This window comes from Sceloporus occidentalis, unplaced genomic scaffold, assembly GCF_023333645.1.
Source record: "Sceloporus occidentalis isolate IW3139 unplaced genomic scaffold, rSceOcc1.0.p SCAF_1, whole genome shotgun sequence".
NCBI classification, from domain to species: Eukaryota; Metazoa; Chordata; class Lepidosauria; order Squamata; family Phrynosomatidae; genus Sceloporus; species Sceloporus occidentalis.
In genome coordinates this window covers 158,046,731-158,070,449 of record NW_028316981.1, presented here as the reverse complement: position 1 = coordinate 158,070,449, position 23,719 = coordinate 158,046,731, and the positions used below count along the sequence as shown (strand labels likewise).

Here is a 23,719-nt window from a genome sequence, read left to right as displayed (position 1 = left end):
ACTTCGTTCTCCTAATTCCCGAAGCTGTTTTACTCAGCTGAAGGCTGATTTACAATAACCTGAAATAGGTGCGGATAGGAGAAAGAGATTGCCCTACTTCATTCTAGGCAAAACCCCACACACAAACTGCTTACTTATATAGCTCATCTGTGATTTTTCCCATAGCCATTTGAATGGGCCAGCCATTCTGGGTTGCCAGTTTTCATTATATTGGAGGTGGACAGACAAAAATTAAGAATTAAAAGATACATACACCCATTTTTTAATGCAGTGTGCTGCTGTCAGCACTGAGTTGCTATTAATTAAACAGCCACCACATTCATGGCGAAATCCACCTAATGCAACACGGTAACGCTGAAGGCTAACTTGCCACGGCCATGCCCCGACCCGGGCATCATGTCCACCGACAATCCGAGCGTCTGGTGTCACTTCATTCACAGCAGGCCTTGTTCCACATGCTAGAAAACAAGACACAGTTACACATACATAGAATCATAGAATCGTAGAGTTGGTAGAGACCGCAAGGGCCATCCAGTCCAACCCCCTTCTGCCATGCAGGAACTGTCCATCAAAGCATCCCCAACAGATGGCCACCCAGCCTCATCTTAAAGACCTCCAAGGAAGGAGACTCCACTGCACTCCGAGGAAGGAGTGTGTTCCACTGTCGAACAGCCCTTACTGTCAGGAAGTTCCTCCTAATGTTGAAGTGGACTCTCTTTTCCTGTAGTTTGCATCCAATGTTTGTAAATGTTGTAAAAAGCAAAAGCAGCGTTCAACACACATTTAAAGGAGATTGTGCCTCTGCTAGTGGCGTCATAGGCAGAGAGTTTGTAAAAGGGAGGTAACAATCCCACTGAGATGAGTGAACAGACTTTTACTGTACTTACAGTACTTAAAAGCACTGCTTGATGTAACAAAATCACTAGGCATCTTAGACTAAAAGGTGCTACAAAGACAGCTAAAATACGTATAGTGAAATTACAGAAATATAAAAAAGTAAAAGTCAGCAGTGTTTTATCATCTTTACAGATGATGGCAGTGGTTTTCTGCATCTCCTCTCAAATAGCAAGCAGGAGAGTGTTTCAGTTGTCAGGTGCCACTATTGAGAAGGGCAGCTTAATACTTTTGCTTTTTGCAAGTCTTCCAATCAAACCTGTGCCCCCCAATGTGAACAAAAGCACTCCTCCTGTAATAATAATAATACAGGAAAGGGTTCGATGAAATAAGGCAGGCAACAAATTAAAAACACAAAGCAACTGCCCAGAGAACTTAGGTTACGGGGTGGTCTGAAAGTGTAACAAATTGCAGCAATAAATAAATATGTGACAGATGCCCCCAGCATGATCATGTTCACACAGTAATACTGCTCCTATGAGACATTCTGCTTGAAAGATAACATAAGACTACATGTTTTAAAACCCACGACCCTCAATATCAGAATTTGCTCTCATGAACTTAGCAGTTTGTTTGATTCAAACATGGCATAATGATACATGCTTTACAAATGCTGGGCAAAATCACACTAGGGCTGCATCCACACCACAGAAGTCACCGGGTGGCAACCAAGTACGACTCCCAGAATCCCACAGCATTGAGCCACAGCAGTTAAAAGTGGTGCCGTAATGCATGCAGCCTAGATCAACTGGCATAAAGCTATGGTCCACAACACACTGCAGAAATAATCCAGTTTGAGACTGCTTTAACTGCCCTGGCTCAATGCTAGGGAATTCTGGGAACTGTAGTTTTGTGAGACATTTAACCTTCTCTGTCCGAAAGAACTCTGGGGCCACAGCGAACTACAGTTCCCAGGATTCCCTAGCACTGAGTTAAAGCAGTCTCAGACTGGATAATTTCTCCAGTGTGTTTTATGAGAGAGAGAATGACTTTTCCTGAGCCCCTTCAGGAAGATCCCATTTATTCCTTCCTGGAGGATTAAATCTCACAATAAGAGGCCATTATGAGGGAGGAGAAAAGAAAAGATCCAAGAATCAAATGCTAAGCTAAGCACTTACTGTTCGCACTATTTGGAGCCAGTGTCATATATCATACTGTGTAATATCCAGCCACCATTTCAACACAGAAGTGCTTGAAGTGTAACCAGTTATTTACAGGTGCCAAGAGTGCGATCAATTGCATACAATAACGCACTGCTGTGGTGAGATATACATCCCATCCTGCCATTCGGCCTCCGAGGGAGGGAGGGAGGGAGGGAGGGAGGGAGTCGCCCCTTGGACCCTCTCTCAGCCCACTCCTTGGAGGCTCCTCCCGCGCATGCGCACTCCCTCCTCCCCGCCTTGTCCTGGACAAGGAGGAGGCGCCCTTGTGGCCTCAAGGCCCTCCTTAGAAATGCAAACCCGTGCTACCCCCGCGCATGCGCGCTCTCTTCCTCGGCGGCCTCTGAGGCGCGCTGGCGCTCTTAAGGGGCGAGGCCGGGCTCCTTCGCCTCCCACTGGGCTCACCGTCAGAGGGGCTGGCGGCGGCGGAAAGGGGCTGGCTCAGCAAGACCAGGAGCGCCACAAGGGAAGCCAGGACGGAGGAGGAGGAGGAGAAGGAGGACGGAGAGGCGTCCTGCATCGTCTGCCTGCGAAACAAAATGGCGGGCGAGTGCCCTCGGCGGCGGGCAGGGGGCGCGTGCACACCACGTGACCGCGCCAGGCCAGCACCAGCTCCTCTGCGCAGAGGTCAGACAGTGGGAGGAGGGAGGGCCTGGGGTTTGGGCTGGGCCCCACGCTAGGATGCAGGTAGTGAAAGAAAGGCAGCGACACAATCCAGCTGCCTCCACACTGCAGAAATCATCCCTGTTTAAGCATTGGAAAGGGAGGGAGCAAGCTTGTTTTCTGCTGCTCCAGAGACTAGGACCCAGAGCAATGGATGCAAGCTCCAGGAACAGAGATTCCACCCCAACATTAGGAGGAACTTCCTGACTGTAAGGGCTATTCGGCAGTGGAACACACTCCCCCAGAGTGTAGCGGTGGCCTCCCTCCTTGGAGGTCTTTAAGCAGAGGCTGGATGGCCATCTGTCATTGGGGATGCTTTGACTGAGAGTTCCTGCATGGCAGAAGGGGGCTGGACTGGATGCCCTTGCGGTCTCTTCCAACTCTATGATTCTATCACTCTAATCCACTCTGACACTATGTCACTTGGCATGGCTCAATGCTATGGACTTCAGCTCCCAGAATTCTTGACACTTGGTCAAGCTGGCTGGGGCTTCTGGGAGTTGAAGTCACAAAAAAGATCTGGAAGACCAAAGTTTGGGCACCGTTGTGCTAAATGGTAGAGAAATCCAAGAGAGAGCAAAGCCAGTATCTTGTCAGTGGCTCCCAATGTTTGAGCTTTCTGGACTTCAACTCCCAGAATCCCCTGACAGCTTGGCCAGTAGTGGTCAGGAATTCTGGGAGTTGAGGTCCTAAACATCTGAAGAACCAAAGTTTGAGAATCATTGATCTTAGTGGCCAGACTGCAGCAAAATGGAAAGAGGATCAGTGAAGAGCAGTTGCTGATGATGTTGCAGCAGGCAGCCAGCCCCTTGTGAGAGTCGCTGCAGGTGGGCAGGGCTACCGCCAAAACACTGCTAGGTTCTAGAAGGCCCAAAGAGCGCTCTGCCTAGGGGCAGTATCACCCATTTGTGTGAGCGCACAGAGACCGCAAAGGAGAACATAGGTTTTTAAACTGATCTTGAGGAACTGGGGATTTATTAGAAAGTTTCCTCCAAGATTTCCATATGTAAATACATATTTTTGATGCCTTAGAAATGAACTTGGGGGGGGGGATCCAGACAGGACTTTAGGCTGGATTGGGGCCGGGGCAAGCAGATGCCTGGCCCCAATCCAGCCAGCTTCTGCTCCAAAAAGGAATGGATAAGATCCACTCCTTTTTGGGGTGGAAAGAAGCCACCCTTTCTCCCAAAGGAGGAGGCTCCAAGGGAAAAGCTGGCTCTGGGGAAAGTGGCGTCTAAGCACCACACCTCGGGCTGTCTGCTTTGGCCCATAGAGATGTTTCTTTGCAGTCAGTTGAATGTGACTTAAAGCCCTGATTCTTCAAACATTCTTCTATCTTAAAATTACCAGGCAAAATGCAGTCAGTTCAAATCCATGCATGTGCAGTTGGAAATAAGTTTATGTTTGGAAGATTTATTCCTAGGACATTTGCTTATAATTTTATGATGTGTCCAAATTTTAAAAATATATATTAATAAATCTGTATCAAGGCACAGAAGGAAATACCACAAAAAATTAATTCTTATTCAAAGATCTTCATTTTTTTTTCTTCTAAGGCTATATCTCCACTGCAGAATTAATGCAGTTTGACACCACTGTTAAATTAAGGGTTTGAAGTAGTATATGTATAAAATTGCAATCATTTTATTTGAAAAATGCTATGTTAAATACAATGTCATTTGTATCATTTATATTGTTTATTATATCCTGCAATATCAAAATATGTATTTCAAATTGTATTGTTTGAATTGTATAAATCAACAGTAATATACTGGGTGAACAGCCGTTTCCACTATATGCTACTTATTATTTTCAGTGTTGCTTTTTAAAAATCATACTCATTTACATGTTTTAGTCAATTTAGAAAAATATTATTCATTTTAATTACAGTCCTTAAGGTTTACACATGTAAACCCGTAAGTCTTTATTGGGCTTAGTCTTTAAAACTACACTGGAAATATATTTCTGAATGTAACTCAGACATTGGAGAGAAAATAGTATGTTGATTGTTAAACAATGAATGTTTTGAATGACACTTTACCAAGAGGAAGCAATAAGTGTAAAGAGAAATCCAATATCATTCTACTGCAACAGATGAGAAGTTTGTATCCTCATAAACAAGCATAGAAGAGTACCCACCCCATAGTCACAAAACACTGGAAGCTCACAGTAGTGGCTTTACTACGTAGACGAGTATCTATCCAACGTCTGAAACTGAGTAAACGAACATAGACTCCTGGATGTTTGGGTCGACCACAACCGTATCCAAAGCTGGTGATTCCTACCAGATAAAACCTGGCAGCATGTGGGACATAGCACATCAGAGGCCCACCACTGTCTCCCTGGAAGATGCAAAACACAGTACAGCAATGTGAGTCTTAGTAATGAATTATAGTTTTAGGTATCAGGAGGACTGTAATCAATAAATCATGACTTCTCAAAAGAAAATACTGTTTTCAAGGAAATATGGATAAATCTGGAAAGGCTGTGTGATCTTGTGCTAGTTGAATTATAATGCCTACTTTATAATATGGCTTAGAAAATTTGATCACAGGCATTCTGCAAATATCAGTCAAAAGCTTAAACCAAAAATGAAACAAGAGGCCCAAGAGTGCATGATAGCCCATTCTATTCAGCTAATTTAGGTGCAGTACAGACTGTGCAAATGCACCGTGCTGGTGACGATTTTAGGGTTAGGGACTGCAGCAACCGTACGATCCCTAACCCTAGCATGGCGCAGTGGTGCTATAATGGCGGTGTCCCATCCATACAGGCGCCGCCATTATGACGTAAGCAACAACGCGGTGTCCACATGTCACCGGATGTCGCTTATGTAATGAGTGCACCATTGGCGCACTCGTTACGTCTGCCGAGCAGCACAAAAATAACCTGGTTTTTCCAGGTTCTTTTTCCTCCAGATGGACGCTGCGCGGTCTGGCAGCTGCGGTGTCCCTCCGGAGGGAAAAAGGCCGCCCTTTTGGGACGGCCTGTCCCGCGCCTTAACAAGACATTATGTACAAGAGCTGAAAAATGTTTTGGATGGAAGAAAAGTGTGGTCCATACATTCTAAAAGAAAGGCAACTCTAAAATTCCTCTGCCTTTACTCATTACACCAGTCCCCAGATGCTATAAAAGTCTTAAAGAAGGCACAGAAGGGAACTTTAAAATATGGTAACACATTTTCAGACTCAAAATACCAACAGTACGTTATTAGCCCACCATTTCACATCAGTATTCAAAATATAGCTCTCATCTCAACTGCTAGTCCTAGGTACAATATACACATTGAATCAATGGGAATTTGGTTAGCCAGCACTTATTTAAGTTACGAAGGCCTGTTACAGACTGCCAAAATAAAGCTGCTTCGGGTCTCTTTGGGGGTATGCTGTTTAAATGATGCATGCATCCGAAGAATCCAGAAGCTGCACCAAAGCTGTACTCCAGTGCTTAGGAATGGAGTGTGGCTTTGGCGTGACCTCTGGACTCTTAGGACTCAGGCATCATTTAAATAGCATACCTCCAAAGAGACTCAAAGCAGCTTTATTTTGGCAGTCTGTAACAGGCCAATGATTTCAGTGAGTTTATAATAGTTGTAGCTAACAATTGGATTTAGGCAATCCTGCCTTCCTCCTTGATCTTATTTTAATTGCGAGTCCCTAAGCAGGAACTTGGGCTTTCAATCTTTTTCACTGCCTAGAGTGATTAAGATACAAAATAAGAAAACTGAATTGGGGCACTCCTTCCATTTTATTCTGGCATTTCTGATATTAACATTATCACACAAGTAACAGATAATTTGTGTTTTCCCAATTTGCTAACTAATTTGGTGCTGCTATGACATACTACTAGGTAACATAGCATGAATTGTGTCATCAGCAGTTGCATGACAGATCTTAGCAACATGTTTTAAATTGGAATTTTTGCCATTTTACCTGGCAGCTATCTACACGCCCACTTTCAGAGCCAGCACAAATCATCTTTGATGTTAGTCTTCCTCCATACCCGTTATATCGATTACATTTCTTCAGTGGAATAATATCTACTTGAGCTTCTTGTAATATAAGTTTTCCACGACCTGTTAAGAAAAAACAAAATGCTGCTTGAAGTATGCCTGTAATATTATAAAATAAAATGAATAAATAAATAAAATAATGTGGCTATTATGGAAAATTGCTGGCTATTGCCAGCTCATATAACTCTCCCTAATGCACCACACCAGCAATCCATTAATTACAGATAATTTACATTATAGATGCCAGAAGAAGTCTCTGCAATTCTTGCAGTGTGTTCTGCAGCTGCTTGGTAAATTCACAGCGAAATCTGTTTGGCAGACAGCATAAATATCAGGATTATGTATGGAGCTGTGGATACAATCCCATTTCTTGGAATATTCCATTTCCTAGAATATTTAGTGTTTAAAGGTTAATAATAATAATAATAATAATAATAATAATACTGTAATTAACTATTGTATTTTTAGGCGAGTTTTCTAGTATTGTTTGCTGCCCTATGAGTGCTAGTGGTCTAAAGTATGGAATACATATGTATTAAATAAACACATTAATATGTCTCCATGTATACCTGATAAGCTTTTCATTTTTAAAACTAGTGTAAAATTTAAATGTGTAATCAGCATAGTTGGATATAAACAAAGTGTAATGAATTTAGACATCATCACAGTCTAGGTTACATTGTGCCAGCAATGCATTAAACTACTAGTACAAAAACCTTTGTGAAGCTTGCCAAACACATGTAAATGATGTCAGATCAATTATTTATTGTGTTTATCTGCTTTGAATATTTTCCATAATAAAATCTTTGTTATATATAATAGTCCAAAGAATGTAAAAATTAAAATATAATTTGCTAAGATGTACAATGTAAAACAAGTTGAACAAAATTCACACAACTTTTGCAAAAGCCAGAGAAACTACTCTGAATAAAGTCTATACTTCTTTTTTGGAAAAAAGAAATGTGTTTTTTGTGGATCTGATGGATATCCAACATTTTTATTTAGAGCATCCTTTATAGACTGAGATAAAGAACAATGAAATGAACTGTGTCATCAAATACAGGAACAATGGAAACCCCCATTTTTAACCACCTTGAGTCCCAGTTTTGAGAGAATTGGGTAGAACATAGTTTATTATTATTACTATGAGTATAGCCTCAATTTGAACAGAGCTTAAACAAAATTTTACTAGAGATGTGTAAATTAAATTGCAGGTCAAATTTTCCTCTGCATTGTGTCAGATAAAATTCTGACAGATGAGGCAAATACTACATCTGTAATGTTTTAAAGTGTTGTCATTTTCATTGTTTTCCATGAAAAATACAAAAGATAGGATAAATATTCTGGTCTGAACATCTGATGCAAATGCTGGAAGGAAGCCCAAACTCTGTGTTCAGGGGCACTTGGTTCTGTTTTAATAGTCAGCCTTCCATGTCCATGGATTCTTTATCCACAGATTCAACTACAGTGGACCCTTGTTATATGCTGGGGTTTGGTTCCAAGATCCCCCGTGGATAACAAAATATGTGGATGCTGAAGTCCCATTAAATATAATGACATAGCAAAATGGAGTCCCTTATAAAAAATGGAAAATCAAGGTTTGATATTTGAAATTTATAATTTTTTAAAAAAACATTTTCAAACCGTGGATGCTTGAATCCGTGTATAAAAAATCCATGTATAAGAAGGGCCGACTATTTACAGCTTGAGAATGAATATATATATATATATATATATATATATATATATATCAAAAACTAAACTTTGATTTTGCCATTGTATATAAGGTATACCGTTTTACTGACACTGTATTTAATAGAACTTCAGTATCCACAGATTTTGATTTCCACAGGGGTCCTGGAACCAAACACCACTAAATACCAAGGGGGCACTGTATACTGAATTGATTGCTCCATCTATCTGCTTACTTCTACTTCTCTGTCAAAACAAAAGTATTACATTTCAGGAGTAGGGCTATATGTATTTTATGATTCCTGAACACTCAAACCTAGCCTGTATGTCTGAATATATCAAAGTATAAATGCCACTTACATTGGGAGCACCAAAGATGGCTGAATAAAATTTTCATTGATTGGGGGAACAAACCCCAACAAACGTATTTTAAAAGTATGCAAAACAGGAAAGGCCTGAAGGATGAATGAGGCATACTAATCAGAATTACTACCGCAATCTCAATTATTAGAGTGCCACTCTTCATGTAATTAGAATCAGGTTAGCAACTTGTATGTTGTAAGTGACTTGTAACATGTTACTTTGGGAGTAATCTTATTAATATGTTTTATTTTGAAAAAGTAATGTAAGAACAGGGTTTTTTTTACCTGTAACTGTGGTTCTTCAAGTGATCGTAATGTGCCCTCACATAAATGGTTTTGTGCTTTCACAGAGAATCTTAATAGAACATTCTGCTCTTGTCCTGACCCGCCAAGCTACCATCTCAGTTTTAAAGTCTGCCAAATTTCACAGGGACCTGAAAGAGGAGGTAGGGCAAGTTTGTGTGGGCACAGATGTCCACTTGAAGAACTAGTTACAGGTTACAGTTACAGGTAAGCAACCTGTTCTTCTTCTTTGTGGTCTCAGTGCCTCACACAAAAGGGTGACTGCAAAGCTTACCAGAAGTTGGAGAGACAGTCACTGAAGAAGAAAGGAAAGAACAGCACATCCAAAACTGGCATCCTTTCTAGACCTAGTCCAAGTGGTAATGTTGAATAAATGTGGGTGGTTGTGACCACGTAGCACCCTTATACAGGTCAGCTAAGGAGATGCCATGGAGAAGAGCCGCCGAAGAAGCCATTGTCATAGAATGAGCTTACAGATGCTCTGGAACCAGTTGATCTGCCATTTCATAGCACCTGAGGGCCAAATGGTCCGACAAGTCTACAGGGTTGAGACCGAAGAGGATCAAGGTAGGGTAGAGAACAAGAAGCTGATGATCCACCCAAAGTAGATCATTTCCCAACTACCTGAAAGCCTTAGATCGGCTGGGATCGTACAGCAGAGCTGCTTACCTCGCCTCAGTAATACGATGGGCCTTTGCCAAGTAGAAACAGCAAGCCGAGTGGCCATTTAAGTCTGTTATTTCATTAGAAATCACAATGCTCCTTTTAAAATATGATCAAAGAATGGAGAAATCACCACCAAAACACAGATTGATCCTGTTATTGGGTGAATTTAAAGTCTGACAGGAAAATGACACTCTGAATGGTTTCTCAGATGCTGCTACTGCAGCAGACAAAAAGGAACTAAGGATTCACACAGGAAGAGAGACAGTAAGGCAGTTGGAGAGTGGACAGGGCTACCGCCAAAACACTTCCAGTAGCTCTAAAAGTACCAAATACGCTCTGTGCAGGCGCAGGAAAACCCATTTGTGTGATTCACCATGACAACGAAGTCGTGTTTTGTTTCCCCCTTTAGATCCTTTGTTACATACCCCTAAGTTTGACCCTCAACTTATCCATGGGTCTTATCAAAATCCATGATTTTGGCCTCCATACCTGCCCTCAATTTATACATGAGACTGACTTATACATGAGTATATGCGGCAAACATTAGAAGAAGCCATGGGTTTGAGGGGCCATTGAGTCAGTCGCACAAGAATGAAAGATAAAGACCATGGTAGAGTGGGGTGCGTTAATGGCAGATGAAAGTGACCCTGGCCTTTGAGAAACTTCTTAACCACTGGATTGGTAGAAAAAAGGTCCTCAGATCCTCAGGGAGGTTGGAGATAACGGTCATTTTATCCCAACAAGCCTGCATGTTGCCTACCTTAACTGTCAGGGAAGCCGATAAGCAGAACCGTTGTCCAAAGGCATCAAGACATCAACCTTCTTTATCCACTAGAGTAGAATGAGTCTTCCCAGAAGATTTGCCCTGAGAATCTTCCACCAAAATAGAGTTAGAAATAGGATGGTTCAACAAGCAAGTGGCATCTTCTGGTTGTATCCTGTACAAGTTTGCCATTCTCTTTGAGGCTGGGGTCAGTGAGTAAGGTTTCAGCCAGGACTGCTTCATGTCTTCCTGCAGTTGGTAAGAGAGGAACCAAAGCAGGAGCCATGGTATGAGTCAACCATCTGAAAGACAGGATCATGCACTGGTGGAGAAGGGGCTTTCACCTTGATCCCAAGGGTTTTGGCCATCCTCAGGACCACATCTGAGAGGAGCTTCATATCCTCAGAGGGCAATGCCAGTCCAGCGGTTTCCACTCTGCCTGATGGTGAAGAATAAAGGGGAGAACGAGATTTGGAGGGGTGTGTGTGTCAGTGTCTTAATCATCAGTGTCCCCCATGACAGCTGATTTCTGGGAGACAGCAGATGAAGGACAGGTTGCTTACCTGTGACTGGTTCTTCAAGTGGTCATCTGTGCCCTCCCACATTAGGGTTTTGTGCTTATGCAGACTCCCTTTGGAAGTTCAAAGCTGAGCAGATTGGCGGCTAGCCCTGCCATGCACTAAGCATGCCTAAGCCTGCTAATCTAGCTCCACTCTCAGTTCAAGTCCGTCATAAAGGAAAAAACGGACTTGAAAGAGGGGAGATAGGGCAGGTATGTATGAGGACACAAACGACCACTCAAAGAACTACAATTACAGGTAAGCAACCTGTCCTCCTTTGTGGTCTCTCTGCCTTACACATTAGGGTGACTAAAAAGCTTACCTGTGGAAGGTGGGCACGTCACTGTAGAATCTAAGAAAGAACAGCACCGCTGAAATTGGCATCCCAATGTGATCTGGAATCAAGCCTGTAGTGCCGGATAAACATGGAAGGCTGTGACCACATAGCAGCCTTACAGAAATCAGGCAGGGAAACACCTCAGAGAAATGCAGCAGATGACGAGACAGCCCTAGTTGAGTGTGGGCATACACCAACAGAAGCAGGATGTTTAGCCAATTCATAGGCCAGGAGAAGAGTCTGAGAAATCAGATTTATAAACTGCAGTGAAGAAACAGGGTGGCCTTTTCCAGGCTCACCATAACAAACAAACAATGTATTGGTTGACCGCAACTCAGTAGTGCATTGACTATAAAAGGCCAAAGCATGCAGAACATCAAGAGAATGCATAGTCTTTTTCAACGGTGTGGATGGATCTAGATAGAATGTAGGCAAAATAACAACTTGAGAGAGGTGAAAAGAAGAAACCACTTTGGGCAAGAATGAAACATCTGGTCTGATGACGTTATCCTTATGGAAGACCAAGTATGGCTCATCTGAGTGAAAGGGCCATATGCTCTGATGACAGTCTGGCTGAAATAATACCGACCAGGAATACCACCTTGAGGGAAAGCAATCTGAAAGAAGCCGAACCCAGAGGTCTGAAAGGAGGCCGTATGAGCTGAATAAGTACCAGGGACACAGACCTGGGATGTGCTAACAGAGGCAATGGAAGACAATAAGTGATGAAGTTTTTTGAAGAATCTCTTCACTATTTCTGAGAAGAGCTCAGCAGAGGGCAAGCCCGCAGGTTGGTTTGCTACAATGGCAGAAAGGTACATCTTGAGAGATGAGAAGGCCAGACTTTGGTCACGGAGATGAAGAAGGAAGCGCAATGCCATAGAAAGCTGGACTGGGAAGGAAGACACAGAGTGGGCGTTAGCAAAGGCCTGGAAACGTCTCCATTTGTAAAAGTAGGAGCATTTGGTAGAATCTTTTCATGAGGCTGACAAGAACTGTAGAACAGTGATGGTGAACCTTTTAGAGGCTGAGTGCCCAAACTGCAATCCAAGACCACTTATTTATTGCAAAGTGCCGTGTCCCTCTGGCTTTCTAGTAACAAACTCTGGCAAACTCTGTGCTGGGGCAATGGAACATGTGCCCACAGAGAGGGCTCTGAGTGCCACCTCTGGCACATGTGCCATAGGTTCGCCATCACTGCTGTAGAAGTTCAGGGGAGGTCAGAGCTGAATCCACCATGCTGTCAGATGTAGGCTTTGGACATTCGGGTAGTGGACTCTTCTGTTGGAGTGGGAGAGTAGATCTGACTGGTGGGGAAGTTGGAGGTATCTTCATTTCAATAGGTGTAGGAGCGGAGCAAACCACGGCTGCCTCAGCCAGTACGGAGCTATGAGGATGGCATTTGAGTGGGGAGTAAGATCGATATGGGGAAGGTCTCTCTATCCAATAATTCTCCATCTGATAACATTGGATGTAAGAAGCAGAGGTGTAATGAAAATGCTTCCCATAGTGATGTGCCCTCAAAGAGGAACCAGATCCAACTGCATGATCCCTGTATGGCAATAGTGACCTGTACACTCAAAGAGGCAATGTGAGCCATGATGCAGGATGAGGGGGGGGGGGGGTTCTAGACAAATGATATGCCCTTGAGGGAGACGCAAATACCTGCGACAGTACCAAAGACAGTACTGGTGGGATCGGAGACATCACATCACAGTGGAAGAGTAATTGCAGTTTCCCATGCAACTGTTGATGGAATCACAGACAGCATAGAGTCTGCGGTGGGGGCCAAAGCGGGCGTCAGTACTGAAGGTGGTAAAGGAGCCGAGGCCATCGATATCAAGATCTGTATCAAAGCTGTGAGTATTGACGCCTATGTCGGTGGCTTAGGCTGCTTGTGCTTCTTCTCCTTATCCTTAGGTTTCTCAGAATCCCCTTGCGGGTTGGAGCTGTCCATAGAAGCAGAGGCATGCTCCTGTGCCTTAGAGGAATGAGGGGTCTTAGAAAATTGAGAAACCTACAGGATCTCTGAGCTGAAAAAGATGAAGTGGGTGGAATAGCCAAGGATGATATGGACTCCCTACTGGGCACTTGACCACTTTCCAATGTTGGGACGGAGAGCTCAGAGATAAATACAGTCAGTGTTGCTGCCATCAGTACTGATAGTGAGGATGGGGTCATGGTCAAAGTGGGCTTTGAGAAGTTTGGTATTCTCAGGAGCGAACAGACCGAAATCGATGCCAAAGGATCCTTAGCGACCAGGCAGTCAGCAACTGACAGGGATTTCTCCCAGGAATGAACCTTAAGCCTCTGGGCCCAATTTTTCAAGATGTGAAAGACTTTCAGACTGAGCAACGCTCGATGATGTGACCTTCCCCCAAGCAAAAAAGGCACTGGGAGTGTCCATTCGATAAAGAAACGTTTCTATGGCAGGTAGAACAAAGATTAAAAAGGGATGTAGAGGCCATGGGGGTGGGGAGCGACAAACATATTTTTTAATGCTTTTATATAAAAGTAAATAAAATAAGCAAATAAAATATGTAATAAAACAAGTGGAGTGAAATAAACCTATGAGAATAAATTGAAGCGTACTCAGCCAAGAACCACCAAAGTGAAGTTTCTCTAACGGCGGATGAAATAGAACTGAAGGTGGTGCTAGACTGGAAGACTTAGGCATGCTCAATGCACGGGAGTGCGTGGGGCTACCCGCCAATCGGCTCAGCTTTGAACCTCTGAATGGAGTCTCGGTGCAGGCACATATGGGAGGCACAGAGACCATGAAGAAGAAGTAGTAACTACTACCACTACTAGAGCTGTAGGAGGGGGTTGTGTAGCCTGTGAAATGGATGTACCAGAGAATACACTCGGTATGAACAGTGTAACATTTGTCAACACTGATGGAGGAGGAGCCAGTATGGAACAGGCAATGGTCAATACCAATGGCAGATAAGATGATGAGGAGAAGCCCGAGGTCTCAATAAAGTGGCAGTAGTGCAGGGAGATGGTGATGGAGGTTGTTGAGATGGCAAAGCAGGTCGCAGAAAGTGTGAGGGTGATTGACTGGTCCTGAAACTGAGGCAAAGAGGATGAATGGTTTCTCAATTGTCTGTCATCCAGCTATCTTGACTGACTTCGGTACCAATGTGAAGAGCAGTGGTATGGAAAAGTCCCTGCAATGGTACCAGCCATGACAGGATGGTGAGTATAAGCAGTATGACACACACTGCTCCCTCCAAATGTCCTCATGGTGTTATCGATCAAGATACGATACTGAGGTATACAGAGTCACCTCTGTATGAGTAGCCTCGGATTGAGGAAGAGTAAGAACGTTTCCTCACAAATGGAGACCATTTCCACTGAGGCGAATACAGTGGCCACCTAGGTCTTGGAGACCATCTACCAAGGGAAGTATCGGTAGGGACATGATGCTCTAAACTGGTGTCCAAAAGAAAGTCTGGTGGAGTAGACGGAACGTTCAGTCTAGTGGGCATATCTGAAGAGGACAGCACTGCTATGTGAGAGTTAGAAGCTGGTGATGCCGAAAACACAGGGGTCCCTTGGGTCATTGAAACCTGTGAACCAGAAGAATTAGATTTCTTCCTTTTCTACTCCTTCACCACAGGTGCAGCTATGCCATCTCAAGGCTCAGAATGTCTATCTGGACAAAGTGGTCTCTTGTGACCAGACCCAGAATGCTTCTTGCCTTAGTCATCACTCATTAACGGTGTTGGTACAGAGGTTGGCGAAGCTTCAGCCAGAGATATTCAGCACCAGTGTCAGTTCCATAGCTGGAACTAGACTAGCTGGAGCTGAAGAGGACACCAATACTAAGTCAGGCTTAGACTTTTTCAGTTCTGAGGCAGGAATGATAACCAAGGAAATAGATTTGCTTGAAGCCATCTTTTTTGCAACTTGTAAGGACTGCTTCCAGCACTGAACTTAAAGATGTTGAACCCTGTTCTTAAGGGCTTGAGAGGTGAATCCTCTGCAAACAGCATTCCTCAATATTTCCTTCACTCAAACAAATTGAACACTCAGAGCGTGCATCAGAAAAAGTAACTTTCCAACCACAAGAAGAACAGCATTCAAAGAGAATGGTAGAGGCCACAGAAACAAACAGATACATCACTGGGCCAACAAGAGGAGAGAGGGAAGGGGAAACAAAGAATGAACCAAGAGGAAGGCTTCTTCTTCTTAAAGGGTAGATGGCAGGCTTGATGCCAAACATAAAGAAAAAAAATAGTGACTATGGTGTACCTACATAATTCAAACTAGACAATGAAGAAATTGAAATAGTTAAAGATTTCTCATACCTTGGACCAAACATTGAACATAACAGAGGCCCCATTCATACTGGTCTAAAAGACCTGGAAGGAACTGGGCTGATCCGGATGCCCCTCCCCCGAATCGCTCCGTTAGCAAGTGCCCACTACAAATTTGAAATCGAATGCATTTTGACAGAAATCGAATGCATTCTGGAGGTGGCTGCTGCCAATCAAGCTATCGTCATGGTGACGTTTGCAGGGCATCAGGGGAAGTGTCCTCCCTTTTTAAAGAGCCAGGCACAGGGGTTTCAGCGGCTGAAGCAGGGAGAGAGATGCCTCTCTCTCTCTCTCTCTCTCTCTTTTTTTTATAAACCTGTGGGCTTTTGGGTCAGATCTGCCCCTGTCCCAGGCAAAGGATGGGATTGCCATGCATTTTTTTTATGCTTTTAAAAGCAACATTAGCTTTACCTTTGCTTCCCTTGCTGTATCTGCTCAAGAAGACAAATCATTCGCATAGTTGCTAAAAAAAAAATTGTTAAAAATGTAACATTGATTGTTTGCAACATTTGTAGCTTCTCCCTCTGCAGAAAGCAAGGAGATCCAAGGATATCCAAGTGCAAGCCTAGCTCCATCTGCCTCTGGAATATAAACCATGCGCATGTTCGCTCAAAAAAAATTGTTAAAAATGTAACATTGATTGTTCGCAACATTTGTAGCTTCCGCCTCTGCAGAAAGCAAGGAAATCCAAAGATATAAACTGCAAGCCTGGCTCCATCTGCCTCTGGAATATAAACAATGCGCATAGTTGCTCAAAAAAAAAATGGTTTGAATTTGAAAAGGGGGGGGGGTTGCCTGACGTGAGCTCCGTTAGTGACCTGAATTTTTTCCTCCTGCAAGGGAAGGAATGCCCAGTGACAGAGGGCTTTGGGCAGAGGATGCAGGGAAAAGAGGGCTTTGGGCAGGGGATGCAGGGAAAAGAGGGCTTTGGGCAGGGGATGCAGGGAAAAGAGGCTCCTAAAGAATGCCTTCCCTTGCTCTCTTCTTCCCAGGACTCGTTCCTCCTCCCCCTCCCCTCCGATGAGGGGAGGAAATGCCTTGCCCTTTGCCCACCCTCTGACCTAAATCCCTCCCTCAATTTGCCTCGATCGTGATCGAGGCCAAAGTTCTCATTCCCAGGACCTGGGGTTTTTAAAAAGAAACGGCATTTGCGCCGATTTCAAAAGACCCGCGCTAGGGGCCATTTAACACGGAACGGGTGTGCAAGCCCCGGATTCGCTTGTGTGAGATTCGGGGTGAGTAGGAACTTCACGTGATTGAATCGGTTTCAGAACCGATGTTTTTTGTAATGTGAATGGGCCCAGAGACTGAAGTCAAGAGATAAGGAAAAAACTAGGAAGAAGAAAGGCAGCCACGAAAGAGCTAGGAAAGATCCTAAAGAGTAAACATATACAACTAACCACTAAAGTTAGAATCGTCCATGCCATGGTGTTCCCCATAACTATGTATGGATGTGAGAGCTGGACAGTGAAAAGAGAAGATAAAAAGAAAATCAACACATTTGGGATGTAGTGCTGAGGACACCATGGACAGCCAAAAAGACAAACAAATGGGTCTTTCAACAGATTAAGCTTGAAATACCCCTAAAAGCCGATCAAATTCAAGATGTCGTACTTTGGTCACATTATCAGAAGGCACAACTTATTGGAAAATACAATAATGCTGTGAAAAGGAGAGGGTAGCAGAAAGTAAGGAAGACCACATGCCATATGGCTAGACTCAATTAGGAAGGTCACAGGCATGAGTGTGCAAAACATAACCAGAGCAGTGGAAGACAGGGAATCTTGGAGACATCTCATCCATAGGATCACCATGAGTGATCCTTGATTGGAGGACAGTTAACAACAAAGACAGCAGCAAGATAAAATGAAAAAACAAAAAGATGAATGGAATAACTACACAGCAATAAAAAGCTCAGCGAGGACTTGTTCTGTCAAGCAGACCAAAAAACAAATAAACTGAAGAGATGGTAGCTTGTGACCTATGTGGTAGGCAGATAGGGGCAGGATGTTCTTGCCAAGCTCTGGAATGTTCTATGAGGATTCTCTGCACAGGGGCAAACCTATTTGTGTGAGGCACAGAGGCCACAAAAAAGAAAAAGAAAAAAGAAATGGTAATGCTACTTTATGAATGCAGTGTGTAACATTCACTAATTACCCATAACATTGATTTTTTGGGAATTGTTTTACAGTTTTTTAAAAAAATCATTTTGTATTTAAGACTCTTTTAATATACTTTAAAAATAACGTAAAAAGCAATGCATTACCAGCATATTACAACTAATACACTGTTGTTGTTGTTGTTTTAAATAACATTTAAGGCTCTAGCTAAAATGGCACTCTCCATGCAAAAGTGGAATGTATTGATATGCCTGGAAGAACTCCAAGGTTAAAAAAAAACTTTGGGAGGAACTTTAAAGGAAGAAATCTCACAACAGCCCAATGAAGATAGAATGCTTAGTGGGCACAATGTACTTAAATGTTTTTTGGGGAGGAATGGATAAACACCAGGATGTGTGTGGTAATGGTAGGGTGAAGTATACCAGAGTGTCCGGGATCTAATATGAAAGCATCTTACAATTTTTTTTCAGACTCTTAAGAGCAGGGGTAGGCAATCTTTTTGAGCCGGGGGCCAGGTTGCTGTCCCTCAGACAACTGGGGGGCTGAAGCCAAAAAATAAATAATTAAATATTTTTTTAAAAAATTAAATATATAAATAAACCAGGACAAATGTAGGACAAAATTTTCAAATGGAAGACACTTTTTTTAAAAAAATGGAGGACACGTGAAAAAAATTGCTGATTTTTTTAAAAAATGTTAATATAAATGCATGTTTCTGAGGCTTCTATAGACAATTGCCCCCCAAAGGCCCCGGCGGCAATCGGCGGCAGGACTGGGCTGGGGCTGGTCCCAAGGCCTCGCCGGGCTGCATCCGGCCCGCGGGCCGCAGGTTGCCTACCCCTGCTTAAGAGAAACTGTTCACTGTGCATCTATACTGTAAATGAAACTGATTTATACTCATCCCTCCATATTTGCGGCTTCAAGATTTACAGATTTGATTATTCACGGATTTGATTAATATATTCTCTCCAGGAATATCTAGGTCCTCCAGTGCAACTCTATGGTCAACTTTAACTAAAAGTTGCACTGAAAGACCTAGAGATTCCTAGAGAGAATACTCTACTAGGCATTTGTAGCACCTTCAGTGCAGTTCTATGGCCAGTGTCTGTCGGATGCTGGCTACAGAGTTGCACTGGAGGAGCTAGAGATTTCTAGAGAGGTCTCCTCTTAGGTAAAAACATGGTGTTTTTGTTATTTGCGTTTTTTCCATATTCACAGGGGTCCTGTGCCCCTAACCCTAGCGAATATGGAGGGACAAGTGTATATTCAAATCCACATGCTTGATCAGAAGCAGCCAATTACTGTGTTATCTAAGAAACATCCACAGTACTGCAGTAAGCTTTTGGATCTGATCTGTCAGCTACTTTAGGCACTTCCAAATTATAATGTGAGAGGCATTTTCCCTCGAGAATTTACATTTATGAATTGATTTTCAACACTCTTGATATGTAGGCATACAGTAGGTTGACATCTCAAACATTTTTGTGCAGGATGAAGACAGATCAGTGAACTTCGTTTTTTTCTGGAATTTTTCTGATTTTGGTACAGTTTGCATGGAACTTGATGTGAAACAAACTTGAAAGACTGTTAATGCTACTAGCTACAGTTTTGTTTCATTTAAATCAAATTATCAGTATTCACTTTGAGTAAGACTGGATAAATTCCTTAATGATTTAAGAAAGGTCACAAAATGCAGTTTCCTCACTCAGATTGTTTGAGGGTAGGATTTTTGCATTTGAGCACATAATGCTTATTACAGTTCATTCACTTTTTTTCTTTCATAAATGTTCAGAAAGTTGTAAGGTTACAAATGTACAGGTACCATCTATTTCTTTTTCTGTGGGAATGAAAGCACAAATGCTCTCACAATAGGAAATTGCAGATAGCATTTTTATCTAGCCAATAATGAGTAAAAGATTAACTGCATACATTTTTTCTGCCAACCTAGCAGTTTGAAAGCATACAAATTGAAGTAGATAAATAGGTACCACTTTGATGGGAAGGTAACAGTGTTTGGTGCAGTCATGCTGGCCACATGACCACCAAACAGTCCTCGGACAATGCTTAGTAACAGAGATAAGCATTGCCCTCTACAGTGGGTTACGACTAGACATTCATGTCAAGGGACTATCTTTACCTTTACCTAATTTTTTCAAAGATCTGATAGTAAATTTGTTTGGCAATTAATTTGCTACAATTGATTACTTTGAAGATGTGGCTAGGAAGGGCTATCAGTTCAGTGCCCAAAAAGGGAATGAATGAGAAATATTTCATACACTGAATGCATTATTAAAGGGTTTTTTAAGTATATGTCTAATTGTGAGTGTATATTCTCATTCTTAACAGTAGTTTAATTTAGAGAAAAAATAAAACTTACCTTTCTCTGTTGTGTGTCCCCATCCAGTAATGAAACATGGATATGTAGGTTCAATCGAAATTTGTTCAGGTAAGCAGATGGGTTGAACATATTCACTGAATTTGATAGGTTTTACAAACTTAAACAAGGCAACATCATTCTCATAGTTATCCGTATTGTACTTAGAATGGATTGTGATAGTGTTCACTCGGCGGTTTACAGTGTAAGAGCTGTATTTATGAAGATGATGCAAGCCAATCACAACCCTCCAAAAGTCTGGGTTCCTAGGACAGAATAAAATCCCCTATAGAATCAATTATTGTTTTTAGAACTGCTACATTACAACTTTGAAACTTGAGAGTTGTCCCCTGGACCACACTCTAGCGCTCCCCCCCCCCCAAATATTTAACACACACATAAAGCATGATCTGCAGATTCAATCCACTGCAAGTGGTGAGTTTCCTTTACAAGGCAGGGGCTTGTCACCCTCTCCACTGATGTCCTACGCTACTTTTAATGATTTACAAACCTCATTCACAGGCACAGTCTCAGATGCCTTAGTCTCTATTAAAATGGCATAGGGCAGCGGCAGAGGCAGCAGCAAATAATATGTGAATAATGAAATCCGCAAAAGTGAAATCCACAAATGTGGAGCAAATTAGTACAGCAAAACTGTACTAATAGGAGCACTGGGTTTATATATCATAAGCAGGAACCACTCCATGGTGTACGTCATACCTTCTCTGTCACTTAATGAAATTACTTAGGTAATTTATGACTTCAGCATTAGGGGCCTTCTGTTCAAATCAAAACAAATTTGGGGCATGCCATAATTTGTTGTCCTATTTTCTGTACTTTTGACAAGAAAGTCAAAAGCCCAAACAATGAATGGATAAGACAGTCCAAAGCTCCTCCCCTTTCTTTCATGAGCTAGGCTGAAGGGAAGGAGCCTTGGCAATAGGAATAATAATAATAATAATTGTTTGTTTATATTTTCCCGCTTCTCCCAGAAGGATTGAGGTGGAATTACAGTTCACTAAAATACACATAAAATACATTGATAAAATAGAATACTAATTAATATTAAAACTAACTCATAATCAAGTGACAATACAATAGAGTTATACAACAATCAGAGGATGGAGGATATCTCTTGTACAAGTTCAGGTGGGTAAGCTTGCCAGAAGAGATCATCTTAAGTGCCCTCTTAAATGCCTTGAAGGAGGTAATAAGACGGATCTCTTCCGGAAGACCATTCCACAATTTCGGAGCAGCTGCTGTAAAGGCTCTCTGGGAGGTTGATATAAGCCTGGTTGATAGGTGTTCTAACACGTTCTTTCCAGTTATTCTGAGAGTGAGGGGCAGATTATGTAGGGAGAGGCGTTCCCGCAAGTAACTCGGGCCCAAGCCATGTAGGGCCTTAAAGGTAAAAACCAACACCTTGTATTGCACACCGAAGCTTATCGACAGCCAATGAAGAGACTTTAAAATAGGTGTTATATGGTCAAACCTGGACGAACTGGTAACCAATCTGGTTGCTACATCTTGAACCAATTGAAGCTTCCGAACTTGGTACAAGGGTAGCCCCATGTAGAGCGCATTACAGAAATCAAGACGAGAGATTACCAGTGCGTGTACCACTGCTTCCAGCTCCATTTGGTCCAGGTAGGAACGCAGTTGGCGTATCAACCGAAGTTGGTACCAAGCACTCCTGGCTGCCACATCCACTTGAGATGTCAGCTGTAGCAACGAATCCAGCAGTACTCCCAAACTGCAAACTTCATCGTTTAGGGGAAGTGTGACCCCATCCAGGACTGGTTGACAAATCTCCTTCCCCAGACTTGGGGTACCTATCGCGAGTACCTCTGTTTTCTCTGGATTCAGTTTGAGTTTGTTTTCCCTCATCCAGCCCATTTACTGACCCAAGGCAGGCATCCAGAGGAGAGATGCCATCCTTGGTCACTGCAACAGTCGGAGACATAGAGAAATATATTTGGGTGTCATCAGCATGCTGATAACACCACATCCCATGTCTCCGGATGATCTCATTCAGCGGCTTCATGTAAATGTTGAACAGAATGGTGCTCTGAATGGTGCAATGAGAGGATTAGAATCTTCTATAACTGGATAGATCACATTATTGAGATGAAGATCAGCCAGTGGTAGCAATTTGTCAATAATTACTTGCAGGGAAATCACAGTAAAGAAAGTAGAGGGGAAATAATGTAGCCTCTGACATTTTGTATGCCTAAAAAAATCAAGAATCCTTCACAAAATTAGAACTCATACAATGCCTTAACACACTGATCTATAGTGAAAATACTGATTGAAGTTAGTTCAGATTCACAGCAGCTTGTTTTTATTATAATGTATCATACTCCCTAACCAGGTCCTTTAGAGCAGACTAGAGATGGGAAGGCCTGGAAAAAAAAACTTGGAAAAATTCAGGGGTTTTTTGCACCCCCCCCCCAAAAAAAAAAACCTTGGTTTTCTTTGTTTTGTTTTTTTTTGTTTTAAATGGAAAAACTCAGAAAAGGAAGAAGATTGATTATGGAATATTTTATCCAAATAATTTCTAAAAACTGTGTACAGTATCAGATTATTCTAATTTCTGTGCACTGAATGAGGACAAGCAAGTCCTAGGTTACAAACTGAACTCTCCAATGCAAGAGCAAGATGTATTTCTTTCTTTAGGAGGCACTGAAAGAATCTGGTCTATGTTTGGAAACACACTAAATCAAGAAATAAACTGACTTGTGAAAGGGTAGAGAAGCTTCTTTTAATCCAGCTACACTTTCAGTTTTTAGAAGTCCATGATAACTGTGATGATGATGAACATAACAAAGCACAAGCAGAGACGGAAACTGATACTGATACCCAGGACTGCATGCACACTGCAGGTGGTGCAGTGGTTAAATGCCTGTAGTGCAGCCACTCCCTCACAAACCACATAGTTCTGAGTTCAATCCCAGCCAGCGGCCCATGGTCAATTCAGGCTTGCATCCTTCCGTAGGTCGCTAAAATGAGTACCCAGCTTGTTGGGAGCAATTAGCTTACAGTTGTAAACCGCTTAGCGACTGCTTAGGTGGTATGAAGTGGAATATAAATGAAGCTGCTATTGCTATTACCACTTTAACTGCTATGGCTGTGTTATGGAATTCTGAGATTTGTAGTTTTATGAGACACTGTATTGTATGGATGCAAGAACTGGACAGTGAAGAAAGCTGATAGGAGGAAAATCAACTCATTTGACATGTGGTGCTGGAGAAAAGTACTGACAATACTATGGACAGCCAACAAGACAAATGGGTTCTAGAACATGTCAAGCCTGAACTCTCCCTGGAAGCTAAGTTTAGTAATGTGAAGTCAAAGGCTTTCATGGCCGGCATCCATAGTTTTGTGAGCTATGTAGCCATGTTCTAGAAGAGTCTATGCCTGACATTTCGCTAGGAATAAACTCTTCTAGAACATGGCCACATAGCCTGAAAAACCCACAAAATACTAAGTTA

At 42.5% G+C, this 23,719-nt stretch overlaps 1 protein-coding gene across 1 annotated transcript in view; it reads right to left on the bottom strand.

The window, feature by feature from the left end:
* Window positions 1-336: 336 nt before the first annotated feature.
* LOC149322496 (transmembrane protease serine 12-like) overlaps window positions 337-23,719 on the bottom strand; it is a 55,180-nt gene continuing 31,797 nt past the window's right edge. The window contains exons 3-6 of the mRNA XM_089478662.1: window positions 20,232-20,494; window positions 6,650-6,792; window positions 4,857-5,059; window positions 337-458 (exon numbers count right to left, since the gene is read on the bottom strand). Coding sequence (XP_089334788.1) covers window positions 431-458; window positions 4,857-5,059; window positions 6,650-6,792; window positions 20,232-20,494 — 637 coding nt within the window. The 3' untranslated portion in view covers window positions 337-430. The remainder of the gene's footprint in view (window positions 459-4,856; window positions 5,060-6,649; window positions 6,793-20,231; window positions 20,495-23,719) is intronic.